Source organism: Lacerta agilis, chromosome 8, assembly GCF_009819535.1.
Source record: "Lacerta agilis isolate rLacAgi1 chromosome 8, rLacAgi1.pri, whole genome shotgun sequence".
Classification (NCBI taxonomy): domain Eukaryota; kingdom Metazoa; phylum Chordata; class Lepidosauria; order Squamata; family Lacertidae; genus Lacerta; species Lacerta agilis.
The window spans coordinates 28952810-28967553 of NC_046319.1; the positions used below are offsets into that span (position 1 = coordinate 28952810).

Genomic DNA, 14744 nt, shown 5'->3' on the forward strand with positions numbered 1-14744 from the left:
GTATGTCATCCCTTTTTGTTTCAGGATTTAAGCAATGGCCCAAATTTCTTCTCTGAGAACCCAGTGAACCCAGACTCGACTTGCCCCCCAGCATGTGAACTGATGCCAATCATGGTCTTTGCATGGAAAAGTATCACAAGTATGAGCTAAATAAATAAATAAAATTGGGAGCCTATAAGAGGGAGGCATGGAACTGATATAATCAGGACACAGAACTCTCCTCCTTTCACTTGGCTAGATGCTGCTTTAGAATGTAGGTACTGAGTAAATTAGCTAAGCAAAGGAGATGCTTCTTAGCTATGAATCGGAATGCGCCTCAGCATGGTAGCAAATAAATACAAGATGCCGATACCAGAGGGAGCATTTTCCTATGCGCGAAATGATCTGCCAGTTTTGTTCAACAAAGTACTTTGCAAAAAAAAAAAAAGCATATTTTGAGCACTGACCGATAATCATAACGTCCAACGTTGAAGGAACGTGGAAGCGTCACATTGAGAAAGGGTCCAATCTGGTAGTATAATCTTGCCTAAATATTCAGCCCCCTCTCAGGGCTACTATTTCAACCTGAACAGGCAACTGGAAGTTCTGTGAAAATTGCTATCCCGTGGCTGTTTCTTTTGTTTCTAGCCTCAGAAAGACAGGGATTTTCTCCAACGCGTGTCACATGGACCGAGTTTCTCTTCTAAGAAGTAGAAGTGAAAACGAGAGGGCAAGATGGCCAGTAGGCTATTTAGCATTGCTAACCAGAGTGGAGTGGACTGCCTGTCTGCTACCATCGCCCAGATTCGTGACACTTTGCTCTCCTACAGTAGATCTAAGAGTCTCCCGTGTTGGTCCAATGGGGCTTCATTTTACGATACAGTACAATTTCCTTCCCCATTAATCCATCTCAGTCTTGTACATAAATAGGGGTGCCAGCTTCAATACGGGGGGGGGGGGAGACAGGTAAGCCCTGCCATACATAATCACATGATGCAGCACATGCACATCATGTGAATGCCAATGCCTATCAACTTGGGGGGGGCTGGCCCCCTCAAATATTTTATTGGTGGGGGGGCAAAGGCCCCTCGGCCCCTAGGAGCTGACTCCTATGTACATAAACCTGGCTTAGCTTTTTTTGGAAATGCTGCTGTCGCTGACCCAAGTGTCCAGAATGTTCCAAGTGAACAAAGCAATTACGGCTGCAGATCACCCTGCGTACTTGACTGTATTGCTGAGTTGAATTCCAAAGGGGCAAACAAATTTATCTTACAGGCAGGGGCGGAGGAAGCCTCTTGGCCGCCCGGAGGCACCCCCCTGGGGGCGGGGCTAGGCTTGGGGAGTGGTGGGAGGGGCCGCCGAGTGTCACCCCCCCTCCCCTGGAACCCGGGGTGCCCTGACCCCATCGCCCATCCCTTGCTACGCCACTGCTTACGGGTGCCGTTAATTCTAAATGGACACATTGCCATCCGACAGCAGCAGAAACATTCTTTCGTCCTTTCTGCGTTTTTGTCCCCTTAAACCTACCATTTTACTGACACCGTGCAAGGATGGGGATATTGGAATTCTGAATGAACAGAACACTCAGCTTGCTGGCGCAACTGCTTGGCACGTTTTCCTAAACATTGATTACGTGAACTACTGAAAACTAGCATGTTTCGCTCTTGGAACACTGCAGTTTAAAGAAACAAAACAAAGGAATTGCACTTTCCCCCCTGAAATCTTGCTTCGGGCTCACTGCTTGGGAAGGGCCGTCCTATTGAACATACTAGTGCAAGATAATTCTGTGCACTACTCGTGGTTACTATATATTTTTATATACTTTTGTAAGTTTTTCTCCCCCGTTGGGTTTGGGGAGGGTTGGGAGGGGAGGGTAGTATTTGTAGTCTTAACAAGCCAGTGGGTTTTCTATTTACCTTGTGTTTACACCCAGTGTTCCTGAAAACGATGCAAGGTTTACATGTTTCTAAATAACTCTTTTTGCAGGGGATGTTTTAAAAGGTTTGCTTTTTCCTCCCACACCCGTTGCTTCCCGCCTTTTTAAAAATGGGAGCAGCAATCCTTAAGAGGTTTAGTGATTAAATCAAGGATGCTGACCTACTTTCCTTTGTGTTTTCTAAACACTGTTATGGTGCCTTTTGATTTCTGGTACGCTGAGGGAGAATGAATGGGTTTGTTGTTGTTGTTTCCTGCATCTTTTGAGAAATGGTACGATCCTTCCACAGTTGATTTGACACATCTGTAAGTACTGTGATGAGCTGCTAAAATTTAACTTGGTTGTCTTTGGGAATCTATTCCAGAGTGGACATCAGTGGATGCAATTTCCAAATAAACGGTTTAGAGATTGCAGGTGGAGAATGTTACTACACTGAATTTTTGTTCTCTCTTTTTAAAAAAAATGTACGTCCTTTAATGAGTAAGGCAATATCTAAACATTGTGATGCATGCTCGTAGGTTCACATTTCCTACAGGTGCTCCTCATGCTGTTCTTGGGATGACTTTTTAAACGTACCTACAAGTTCGAAAAATTAAATAAAAGAATGGTTGGAAACTTTTTTTTGTCGTGGTGCTTTCTAGAAGTTTTACAGAAAAAGGAAGCCTATGTTTTAATGAGTTTTCTAGAAGCCTTCTTTCTCACAGCTGACACTTAGGAACATAAGAAGGTAGCATATATAGAGTTAGAGAGTTGGCCTGATGCAGCAAGGCTCTTAGAGGAGGTTAAAATCTGTCACAGGTGTTTTTTTTAAAGCAACACAGCCCACTAGGATGCAAGGGAGAAAGCAAGCAAAAATGGCTACCTAGATTGCCAAGCAGCTTTTTGTCTTAGTCATTAGGCAAACAAAACTCTTGTAAAAAAATTGGACTGTGGCAAAACTACCCCAGGGTTGTGACCCTAGTTACTCTTGAGTAAACCCAACTGAATACAGCCATTTGTTCACACATACAACAATATCTACTCACTCCAGTGTCTTTTAACAACTGTGAAATTATCACTGTACCACCGTGCTGAGCTATCTAGGGAAAAGTAGGCATTAATGGAGGAAAACTAATCCAGGATTTGAGCCCCCCACTTTTTAAAAAAGCAAAGTTTGTTGTAAAAATACCCCTTCTTTCCATAAACCGGGAGAGTTCCATGCAGCTGATCCCTCCCTCCCCCCAGGGCTGATTTGACTTCTTTAGGGAAAGAGCGTGCCTTGCACCTGCGATCAGTCCCCCCACCCTCTTTCTCCAGGGTCCTAAGTGGGCGTGTCCACAGCCAGGGCGGGGAACTGCAATAAATCCACACACAAGAGAGATGCTTGCTTCTTTCTGAGCTTTCCCGGTTTGTGAGCTGGGAGCAAGATATGGCGCTAAGGAAACACCTTAACGAGGCGAAGAAGCGCAGCGCGGACTCCGGAGTGGAGTCGGATCGGAGCCTCTTGAGCAAGGAGCAGAGGGACCAGCGCATCAGTCTCTTTCTGCGGGATTTCCAACACCAGGGTGAGGTCTCGGGATGGAGGGGGGGGGTAGGCGGGCAAAACAGGTGGTCTGAGTGAGCAAATGTGAGCCAGCCTGGTGTAGTGGTAAGAGCCGCCTTTCTCAACCTTGGATCTCCGAATATCGTTGGGCTACAACTTACATCATCCCTAGCTAGCAGGGCCAGTAGTCAGGGATTATGGGAGTTGTAGTCCAACAACATTTGGCGACCCAAGGTTGAGGCATGATGCTGGGGCAGGACCTGGGAGACACCAGGGTTCAAAGCCCTGCTTAGCGTGAAGCTCCCTTGGGTCAATCAGCACCTTTCAGCCTAACCTACCGTACAGGGATGTTGTGGGGATTAAGTAAGGGGGGGGAACCATAAGCCACCTTGAGCTCCATGGATGAAAAATTGGTGCATAAATAAATGAATCTTGGAGAAGTGGAGTGAAAAGCAAGGATATTGGAATCATATAACTGTTGTAGACTTGAAAGGGACCTCCAAGGATCATCTACTCCAACACCCTGCAATGCAGGAGTCTCAACACTCAGTCCCCCATCCACATACCATTCTGGACCTTGCTTAGCTTTGCAAATGTGCCCACAATTTTGTTCCCCAAAGGATAGAAATGCCTTAATTCTAGCTGCTTCACTTGATTATTCATTTCAGGTTCTTGCAGTGCTGTGTTTCTGCCAAGGGCCAATATTGTCCAGTGGTTAGAGCATCTGTGTTGCGTGTAGAATGTCCCGGGTCCAACCGCTGGCATCTGCAGGTAGACCTGGGGAGGGAGAACACAGCCTGGAGAGCTGCTGCCAGTCAGTGTAGACAATACTGAGGTAGATAGACGAATGGACTGATTCAGCATAAGGCATGTTCCTCCGTCCTTCTCCCTTTCTCCAAGCAAAGGAAAACCTGCGAGATTTGAAGAAAGAGCTGGCTTCACTTCTGCAGACAGCTGAGAAGGCATTCCAGGTGGAGCTGCTGGCCATGCCGGTGGTCATGAGAAAAATGAGGAGGGAGGACTTGATTGGTGAGGCTGCTATCCCAACCCCACACCTGCTGGGAGTAAGACTTGTTGAATTCAGACAGATATACTTCTGAGTAGGCATGGTTAGAATTGTGTTGAGTGAATGGTCACGCAGATAGGTCCTCGTGGCCCCAATCGTGACTTTGCTCAGCCACTTTCTCAATGGGGCTTGCTGCCAACTAAGTCCCCATCTGTACTATACAGTTAAAGCAGTATCGCACCACTTTAGATAGTCAGGGCTTCCTCTAAAGAACTCTGGGAACTGTGGTTGGCTTAGGCTGCTCAGAGTTGGTAGGAGGTGCCTATTTCCCTCTCAGAACTACAATTCCCAGAGTTCCCTTGGATGAACGGTGGAGTGTTAAACGACTCTAAAATAGGTAGCCACTAATGTCAATTTTACCTTTGCACAGTAGGCTAGTTTCTGCAAACACTCGCACACCCATCTCGGCCCTCCACCCAGGCAAGCAGGAAGCACGATCAGTGCGCAAGGAGGGTGCAAAGCAAGGGCAGTGAGGGGTGTGGCCTAGGGAGAATCCTCAGTGCCAGGGAGAGAGACCTGGAATGCCCAACATCATTGGCCCCCATCATCTAATACATATTTTGAAAAGTGGTTTCCTGGTTTGTTTGTTGTGCATTCGGACACCTCTTAAGATATCCCAACCAAATTTTGCATGATGGGTCGGTCCTGAGATCAAGGAGCCGGTTTTCATTTATGTTTTGGATAAGATTGCTTGCCATTATCAATCGTGTCTGAGCCTTTAAAACCACACAAACTGAGAGTTTTTTGGTTACTTAAGACTTACTTGCAAAGTCAGATACAAGCCTGCTAGTAAAACATAAGTAGAACCTGCTGGACCAGGCCAGGGGCTCATCTAGTCCAGAATCCTGTTCCCACAGTGGCCAGCCAGAAGAGTTTTGGATTTGATATCCCACTTTATCACTACCCGAAGGAGTCTCAAAGCGGTAACATCCTCCTTTTCCTTCCTCCCCCACAACAAACGCTCTGTGAGGTGAGTGGGGCCCAAAGCCCCAAAGCAAGACCCTGGCGCAATTGCAGTCTTCCCCAGTGCAACTGCATTCTTCTCAATAGTGCTCCCCAGCAACTATATTCAGACAAATAATGCCCCTGATACTGGAAGCAATATCAAGCCATTGTCTTGTACCTGTTGATGGCCCTTCTCTCTATGAATTTGTCAAGCTCCCTTGTAAAGCCACCTTAGTTGGTGGTCATCAACAAACACCATAGCTTAACTATGTGCCGTTTCAATACCTTTCTTTTCGCCTTCCCACTTCTTAGTACCTTTTCATGCAGCACATTGTTAAACTGTGAAACTCCCTCCCACAGGATGACCACCAATTTAGATTAGGCAGATTTGTGGAGAAGAGCACGGATGGCTACCAGCCAGTACAACTATGTTCTGCTTCCATGGTCAGAAGCATTAATGCTTCCTTATACCAGTTGCTGGAAACTGCAGGAGGGAAGAATGCTCTTGTGCTCAGGTCCCGCTTACGGGCATCTGGTTGGCTGCTGTGAGAACAGGATGCTGGACTAGATGGGCCATTGGCCTGATCCAGCAGGCTCTTCCTGTGCTCATATTTTGCTCCAACCTTTATTATATAAAGAATGTGTGATTGATAAGAAGCTAGTCCCTTTGATTAATCGGCAACTGGCTGCCTTGGTATAATTGCCTGTCTCCGTACCACAGATCTTAAGGAAGAAGAAGCTGCCGCTGCCACAGTCATCGCCACCGCCATGGCAGTAAGTATGACCAAGTAACACGGAAATGCTTTTAAAAAACAGTAACAGATCCTTATGCCTCTTGAGCAATGCTGCTCCCAGGTTATGGCAGATTGGGGCAACTGCCCCAAGGCCTAGTGCAAAGTATTGCACTGTCCTTATTTTGTTACTGCCCCCACTCCTCCTCCGATTGCCCCCCCAATTAATAAAAGGGAGTCCTTTCTCAGAGCAAGGCATTCTGCGTGATATGACCCAGGAGAATGCAGGTGCCAGATCTGTGCCACCTTACCAGAATGCCTTACTTCGTAGATGTAAGCAGTGAGAAAGCAGTTTTAAATGGTGGGTGGGAGAGGCAGATTGGAGTAGAAGGGAGCCCCATTTGTCAAAGCTCTGGCAAACTCTGTGTGGTATGTGATATTTGTCCTAGGTCCTTTGGGGGAATAAAACTGCTAGCACATTTGCAAAGCTAAGCAAGGTCCAGAATGGTTTCAAAGTGGATGGATGGATGGGGGGCTGAGTGTTGATTTCTGCATTGCAGAGAGTTGACTTAAATGACCCCCCCCCCCGGGTCCCTTCCAACTCTACAATTCCTGGCGTCTCTAGGTAGGGCTGGGAAATATCTCCTGCCTGGTACCTTGGAGAACCGCTGTCAGTCAGTGTAGACAATACTGAGATAAATGGACCATTGGTCTGTCTCAGTATAAGTCAGCTTCCATCCCATGGGATGACTCTGCTCCAGAGGGAAGATTTTTCATAGGGGATTTTCACATGCGCCAGTCACCTGCCGCCTCTTACATTCGTCCATGTGTCCAAATCTTTGGATCCAGCAACCAAACCCACAACAGAGATTCTGGCCTGATAATGCAACCTCTTTCTCCTTCCTGTCCACAGAATGATTGCTGCGCAGCAGATATGCCAACTCCCAGGCTGGTGAGGACCAACAGCAAACGAGGTTAGCTGACCTTCCAAGCTTAACATTGCTTGGAGGGAGTGTTGCCCAGTTTCATGCAAGGGAGATCACTGCTGCTGCTGCTTCACAGTCCCTCTACAGCTGTGCCAAACCATGGTTTGGATTAGCCTATCCTCCAGATCAGGGCTTGTCGTTTATCTAACTACAGTTGTAGTAGCCAAGGTTTGTTTGGAGCAAAATAAACCCAAGAACCTGGATGTGGAGGATATGCTAAGCCAAACCACAGCTTAGCTCTCAGATGCAGAAGCAGAGGAGGAAAAAAACTGGGTGCAATCTCCTCTCTGGGAACGTGCTAAACTATGGTTTGAGAATGTTCATGCTTGGCCGTGGTTTGACTTGCTGTTCTATGCCAAGCAGGTCAGTGTTCGATGGCAGTGGTGCTGTCAGGGCTGGACTTTGGAGTAGACATCTGGGGCCCAAAATGCAGAAGAGCTGGCTTACCAGTTGTTCTGGAGGGTCATAAGAAACCTGCTGGATCAGGCCCAATGGCCCATCTTCTTCAGCCTCTTCTTCTCACAGTGGCAAACTAAGATCCCTGTGGGAACAGACTCCCCACACAAGAGCACACTTTCCCTCCTGTTGTTTCCAATAACTGGTATTCAGAAGCATTTACTGCCTCCGACCATGAAAGCAGACTATAGCCTTCATTGCTAGTAGTCTTTATTGCTAGTAGCCCTCGATAGCCCCCTCCTCCATGAATTTGTCCAATCCTCTTTTAAAGCCATTCACGTTGCTTGACTTCTCTGCCTCCTGTGGGATCAAGTTCCTTAATTTACCGTAACTATGCACTGCATGAATAAGTCTTTTTTTTCCTGTCCTGAATCTTCCACCATTCGGCTTAATAGGATGTCCACGACTTCTAGTGTTATGAGAGGAGACAAGTTTTTTTTCCTTATCTGCTTTCTCCATGCCATGCATAATTTCATAAGTGTCTATCATGCCATCTCTTTTACCTAAACTAATAAAAAACCCAGTGCTTCCATTTCGCCTCACAGTCGGATCGCTCCACATCCTTTTTGAGGTGAGGTAACCAGAACAGTACATAGAATTTCAGATGTGGTCACACCATAGATTTCTGGAATGGCATTATGCTATGAGCAGTCATTTTATTTTCATGAGCCCTTGGACGTGTTCTTTCTTCCCCATGGGACAGAAGAAGAGGAAAGTTAATGAGAGTGCAAAACCTGGTGCTGTTTGATCCAAGCCAGAGTATCCTGCCATAGCTTTGGAGAGACTGATGTAAGATGCATGCATAACATACCTATAATAACCCTTGACCAAATTGCCCCTTCTAGTTAAGGTCACAACGATTGTGGAATACAAGGGAGACGAAGAAGGGAGTGGAGCCCCGGCCAGGAAACTGTCTCGAAAGGTAAGTGGGGAATAGGATCCCGTATGTGCTCATAGCAAACTCATTCTCTTAAGTGTGGATCCTTCTGTAGCCAAAACAGTACTATCCACGTACAAGAGGGAGACGTTAGGTATCTCTGAGGAACCTGGAGATGTACCAATAAATAAATAAATAAAATACATAGATGGGGAAACCTTAAGAGGGTAGGGAGGACCTGAAGATAGCCCAGCGAGAACTGAGTACGCTGAATGGACATGCAGTGCTGAGTGCACTGGGAACAAAACTGAGGTTGGGAATGGAATGGAATATCCTGGGAAGGGGCTCAGCAGTCTAGAAACTTGCATGAGAGCACTCTCACTGTTTTGTTGCAGGTCCTATATGTAAGACACACTACACTTTTTTGCTGATTCAAAGCTACCCTCTTTAGCAGTGTGGCCTGGAGGGTTCTTTGTCTCTGCAACCCTGGAAATGGAGTGATCCTGGTGAGGTTGGATGTTCAGTGGCCCCCGAGATTGGCAGAGGGTCCATTTCCCCCCAAGGTTCTCTGTGCAAAGTCAGCATCAACAGAAGTCAGTGTGAGAATTTTGTGTGCATGGCAAGGTCAGACCCCGACAGGTGCAGGCTCTACCTGAAATCCCCTGCCCACCTCAATTCTGACACTAGCACCCAGGGCACAAAAGGTGTATGTGCTGATCTTATGCAGCATTCTATGTGTGAGGTTGTGCATGTGAGCTGGGAAATGCTTTGTGTGGTGTGCAAGAATGTTTGCTGGTGGCAGGAAACAGGCAAACAAGCACCACATTATTCAATATCCCATTGCCTATAAATCTGCAAAGTTAGATGGCTATTCCAAACAGTAGAGAATCGGGTGACTTTTAGGAATGCTAAACAACTTTGGTTTTTCGATGGACTACCTTTGTGGCCCTAAAACCCTGTTTTGCTGCTTAACTCTCCTGCAGGCATTTAAAACAAATTCTCTGGCTTCCTTGCCTTCTGCTGTAAAGGGCAAACAAGGGACTCCGTCCAGGTAAGAGTAACCATATATTCTTGCTACATTCATTCCTCTTGGTTCTTTTCTTGTGAGGCAGCAAAGTGCATCTGCTTTCAAAGAGAGCCAGTGTGGTGTAGTGGTTAAGAGTGGTAGACTCGTAATCTGGGGAACCGGGTTCGTGTCTCCACTCCCCCACATGCAGCTGCTGGGTGACCTTGGGCTAGTCACACTTCTCTGAAGTCTCTCAGCCCCACTCACCTCACAGAGTGTTTGTTGTGGGGGAGGAAGGGAAAGGAGAATGTGAGCCGCTTTGAGACTCCTTCGGGTAGTGCAAAGCGGGATATCAAATCCAAACTCTTCTTCAAAGGAGCAGCTCTGCCTATGGCACAAGAGACCCTATGCCATGGGTAGGCAAACTCAGGCCTGGGGTCCGGATCCAGCCCAATCGCCTTCTAAATCCGGCCCACGGACGGTCCGGGAATCAACATGTTTTTACATGAGTAGAATGTGTCCTTTTATTTAAAATGCATCTCTGGGTTATTTGTGGGCCATAGGAATTCGTTCATTATTATTATTATTATTATTTCAAAATATAGTCTGGCCCCCCACAAGGTCTGAGGGACAGTGGACTGGCCCCCTGCTGAAAATGTTTGCTGACCCCTGCCCTATGCCCTATCTAACACCCAGTAAACTATGGTGCTGTACAGCTAAAGACCAAGTTCTACATATTTTGATGGGGGAAGCTACAAGTGTGAAATCAATGGAGCTTTTAACTAGCTGGAAGCTGCCTCTGCTCCTTATAAGTGATGGCTGTTGATGGCCAATGCCTTCTGTTTTAAAAAGAGGCTTCGTGAAGAATACTCTTAGAAAAAGCAGGTTGCTAGCCCTCATGGTTGTACCAGAAAGCTTTGAAAAAGAACACCTGTCCATGTCCTCGGTCACGTAGCTCATGGCTGAGAAATCTCAGGCCTTGGGAACTGAATGTGGTTCTCCAGGCTTCTCTGTCTGCTTGCATAGTAGGTGGGTGGGACTTCTTGTCTCTGCTGCATTTCTGTGTTTTAAATCTGCTGGTAGCTATTATGTGCTATTAGTTATTATTAGGGTGAGGAGCAGGTAATAAAAAAGCAAATTAATAATAATGATAATATCTGCTATTATTTATCATCATCATCATTAGTTATTATGTGCTATTCTTATCTTCTAGTAGTTATGATCAGTGCTTTTTTTCCTAAAAAATGTTTAGGGGTACTCTCATTTTGATTCAAGATAATCACCATTTTATTGTTCAAATCGGGAAAAATAAATACAGTAAATGGACAAAAATACAAAGATTCACAAAATGTTTAGGGGTATGCGTACCCCTGCATCCCCCCAGAAAAAAAGCACGGGTTATTATATCTGTTAATTGGATTTATCTTGATGTCTAAGAGGATTTCGCCCCCTAATCATTCTGTTTTTGCTTTAAAATGTGGCATTACTTTGTACTTTTGATGTTTTTGTATTGATATGAACTACCTAAGAGTAGCATGAAGTGATCTAAGGACTACATGGGGAAGTCTCTGCAGCTGCAACAGCTCCACTGCTTGTGATCATTCTGTGGCTCTACCATTTGACCTCTCCTTGCAGAGGATTCTCGCAGGAGCAGGTATAGGAGGAACCGTTGCTGCAACCTTAAAATCCTGTAAATGCCCCCCTGTGTCCCATCAGGTCTGCATACGCCACTCCAAATGGGAGAACCATTGAGCGATCAACCTCGATGCGGGAACGGCCGGTGTCTGCTTCCAAGTGCATCGCGTTGGGCTCTAAAAGGCAAGCCATGCTGTTTTTAAGGATATGAATATTGTGGGATAATCAAGACTCGTACAGCCAACCTACTTAAGTCCAACGAATGCATGAATGGGTTAATACAATCAAGTAAGCTTCCTGCCAGGTTTAGTTATGCCCCCTTCCCCCACCTTGGGAGGAACTAGGTAATCAAGACTTTGTTCCCTTCCAGTCTACCTGAGAAGCTCAGTGTGGGAAGAGGTTTGAGCTGGTACTTCCTTTCCTCTGTCCCAAATCTCCCAACATTCAGTTTCATTGGATATTGCTAAATTATAATGTATTGTGAGAGAGGGAGAAAAACTTCTGTCCACTTTCTATGCACCGTGTGTAATTCCATGCACCTCTATCATGGCTCGCCTTAACTTTCCTTTAAAACAAACCTCCTCAAACATCGCCAAATGTCTGGACCCTCTCCTTATAGGGGTCTTGCGTCATCTCCTCAATCAGTTGTTTTGCTCTTTTCTGAACCGCCTTCCCTCTCCTCCACCCCTCTACCCCCACCCCTTTCTCGTGCCTAGATTTCCACAAAGGGGTCTCTCCAAAAGTGCATCTGCCTCAGAGAGAACACAGGCGGTGACGCTCCGGAGTATGTCGATGCCCCACGATAGCTCAGTTCCCTTTGTCAACATCCCTTTATCTGATGGAAAGGTACTGTATCAGCCGAGGAGGGCTGTGAATCTTTGATTTGCAAATACAAATGCATCCAGGTTGAGACATACATTCAAAAAATTAAGGACGTCTCCCCAACCCCTTTCATTGCTGCTTCCAGCCGTGAAGGCAGAGCATAGCCACCGTGGCTAAGTAGCCACCAGTAGCCCTCTCTGCCATGAATTTGTCTAATCAACTTTTATAACCATCCAGTTTGGTGGCCATCGCTTCTTCCGGTGGGAGAGTGTTCCATAGCTCAACTCTGCACTGCACGAATAAGTCCTAAGCCCTGACTCTTCCAACGTTCAGCTATATTGGATAACCATGTGTTCTAGCGTTGGGAAAGAGGGAGAGGAACTTCTCTCTGCCCACTTTCTCTATGCGGCATGAAGCAATAACATGCGTAATGGTGCACGCGCACGACCCATGCGGCTTGCAAACAGCAACTCTCTGCTCTTGTTCAGACTCTCTGCTCGGCTGGCGATGACCTCCAGAATGTCAATGTGGAATTATTGAATGAGGACACCGTCCAGCATATCCACAGCCTTGTGGTAAGTGTGCAGAACAAATAAACCTTGGAAATGGCTCTCTCCCCGCAGGGGGACTGGCAGGGTTCGTCATAACATGGTTGTCAGCTGTGCCAATCTGCACTGTTCCTTCTCGGGTCTGAAAAATCCATGCAAGTAGTTCTTAGAAATACTTCTGTGTAAGGCATTCCTTGCATAGAATCTGGAGTTTTGGTGGTTCGGAGGGATGTTTGGAGAGCTCCGTCAATTGCCCATGCTTTTTTTCTTTCCCCGCTTCCTTAGAACCAGTTGACAGTCCTTTGCGGAAAAGCAACGGTTAAGTGAAGTTGATGGACTCCATAAACAACCTTTTTCCATTCTTGGATCTGAATATCCATGATTCCTTATGTTTAAATATAGGCTTCTTCTTTTTTAAAGTACTATTAAACTTGTTATTTCTCTATGGAGGCTTGCTGGCATTATTTCAGGGTGAATGGTGTTTGCTGTAAAAGGGTGTCATACATGTGCTATACACATTCTACTCATGTAAAAACACGCTGATTCCCTGACCATCTGCGAGCCGGATTGAGAGGGCAATTGGGCTGCATCTGGCCCACGGGGCTTAGGTTGTGTACCCCTGTTGTAAAGTGTATTGTCTCTTCATCTGCTGAAACTTCCACTTCAATGAGGGATGGGGACCCCTGTGTGGTCCTCCAGACACAGTTGGGACTCCAGCTCCCATGAGAGCCAGCCAGCGGAGCATCATGTGAAGTCACCAACAGCTAGAAGTACAACCTTTTGTCTGTCCCAAATCTTCCACCATTCAGCTTCATTGGCTGTCACTGAACTCCAGTGTAAAGAGATGGAGACAAAAGCTTCACTCTATCCACTTTCTCCACACGTTGCATGATCTTGCATGGCTCTATAGTGTCACCTTTTACACCAACCTTAGGATATCCAATGTTGTAGTTTGTTTTTAGACCTGCACCAGTGATCTAACTTGCAGCAAGCTCCTAGCTAACAGCAGGTGCTGTGTTGCTCCCTGCGTTAAGTTACGGCTGTCTCAAAACAGTCTGGCTGAACTAAAACGGCTGGAGAAATATTCCAGAAGTGTAGCCTGGATGATTGCCAAGAACTTAATGGAAGTTTTGCAGCAGGGATATTTCCATGTTAAGTCCTGCTTTTGGATTAGGATTTTACCACTTGTAGTTCTAGGTCTCTTGCAACTAAGTCAGTGCTACGGTTGTCTTACAATTTAAACCACGGATGGCTTGCCAGTTGTTGGACTGCAACTGCTGACTAGTAGCTAGGTTCAACTCCTGGAGGACTACCCATCCCCAATGTAAGAGCTATCATCAGGGAGCAAAGCAATAAACACAGGGTTTGCAGGTCCTAATCCAGAGAGCAAGGTATGTTTTAACTTGAATGTTAGTGGGTCAGAAGTGGCTAAACAAATAAGTTTCCAATGGAGTTTAACATGGCTAACATCATGGGTAGGCAAACTAAAGCCCGGGGGCCAGATCCAGTCCAATTGCCTTCCAAATTCGGCCTGCGGGTGGTCTCGAAATCAGTGTGTTTTTGCATGTGTCCTTTTATCTAAAATGCATCTCTGGGTTATTTGTGGAGCATAGGAGTTCATTCATCCCCCCCCCAAGGTCCGAGGGACAGTGGACCGGCTCCCTGCTGAGTTTGCTGACCCCTGCTTTAAATTGTGGCTAGTATTTGACTAATGGTTTTTTTCGGGGGGGGGGGGGAGCGAAATCAGGCAAGACCTAGCTCAAGGGGTGCTTGCTGGCTGGGAAAATCTTGAGCAGTGTTGACCTTAGTTGAGTTTTTTCTCCAATGCTCCCTTGGAGTTTGACTCAAAGCCTTGTAGAATCATCTGTTGAACTAATATTGTTACTGCACATAAAATGGGTCAATCATTTCCCTCTGATTGAAGATGTTGTAGTTAAATACTCAGCAAAATAAAATGAGCAGACATCCTTTGATCTTATTTTTTGCTGGCCTGCCAGATGTGTAAAAGTTGTAGGAATCACAAAAGACATTGGCAACTGTTGGCATCTTCAATTACACCTTTAGCTGTGTAACTATGCTATTTCGTGTTTTCTCTAGTTGTAGGACTAATAATTTATCAGGAGGCCCTCAAAGCAAGTCATCTGGCCATCTGCCTTAAAGGATATGTTATGTTAGATGTACTTCCTAAAACACCAGTACCAAAATGTTACTTCTGCAATTATGACTAACTTTGAA

At 46.0% G+C, this 14744-nt stretch overlaps 1 protein-coding gene across 1 annotated transcript; it reads left to right on the forward strand.

Moving 5' to 3' along the window:
- Nucleotides 1–3254: 3254 nt before the first annotated feature.
- LOC117052179 (borealin-2-like) lies at nucleotides 3255–12954 on the forward strand. Its single transcript, XM_033158956.1, is given in 10 exon segments — nucleotides 3255–3459; nucleotides 4338–4466; nucleotides 6170–6222; nucleotides 7093–7153; nucleotides 8467–8543; nucleotides 9482–9555; nucleotides 11221–11322; nucleotides 11856–11985; nucleotides 12450–12536; nucleotides 12795–12954. Coding segments are annotated over 10 exon segments (891 nt in total). The 5' UTR covers nucleotides 3255–3323; the 3' UTR covers nucleotides 12837–12954.
- The last annotated feature ends 1790 nt before the right edge of the window (nucleotides 12955–14744 follow it).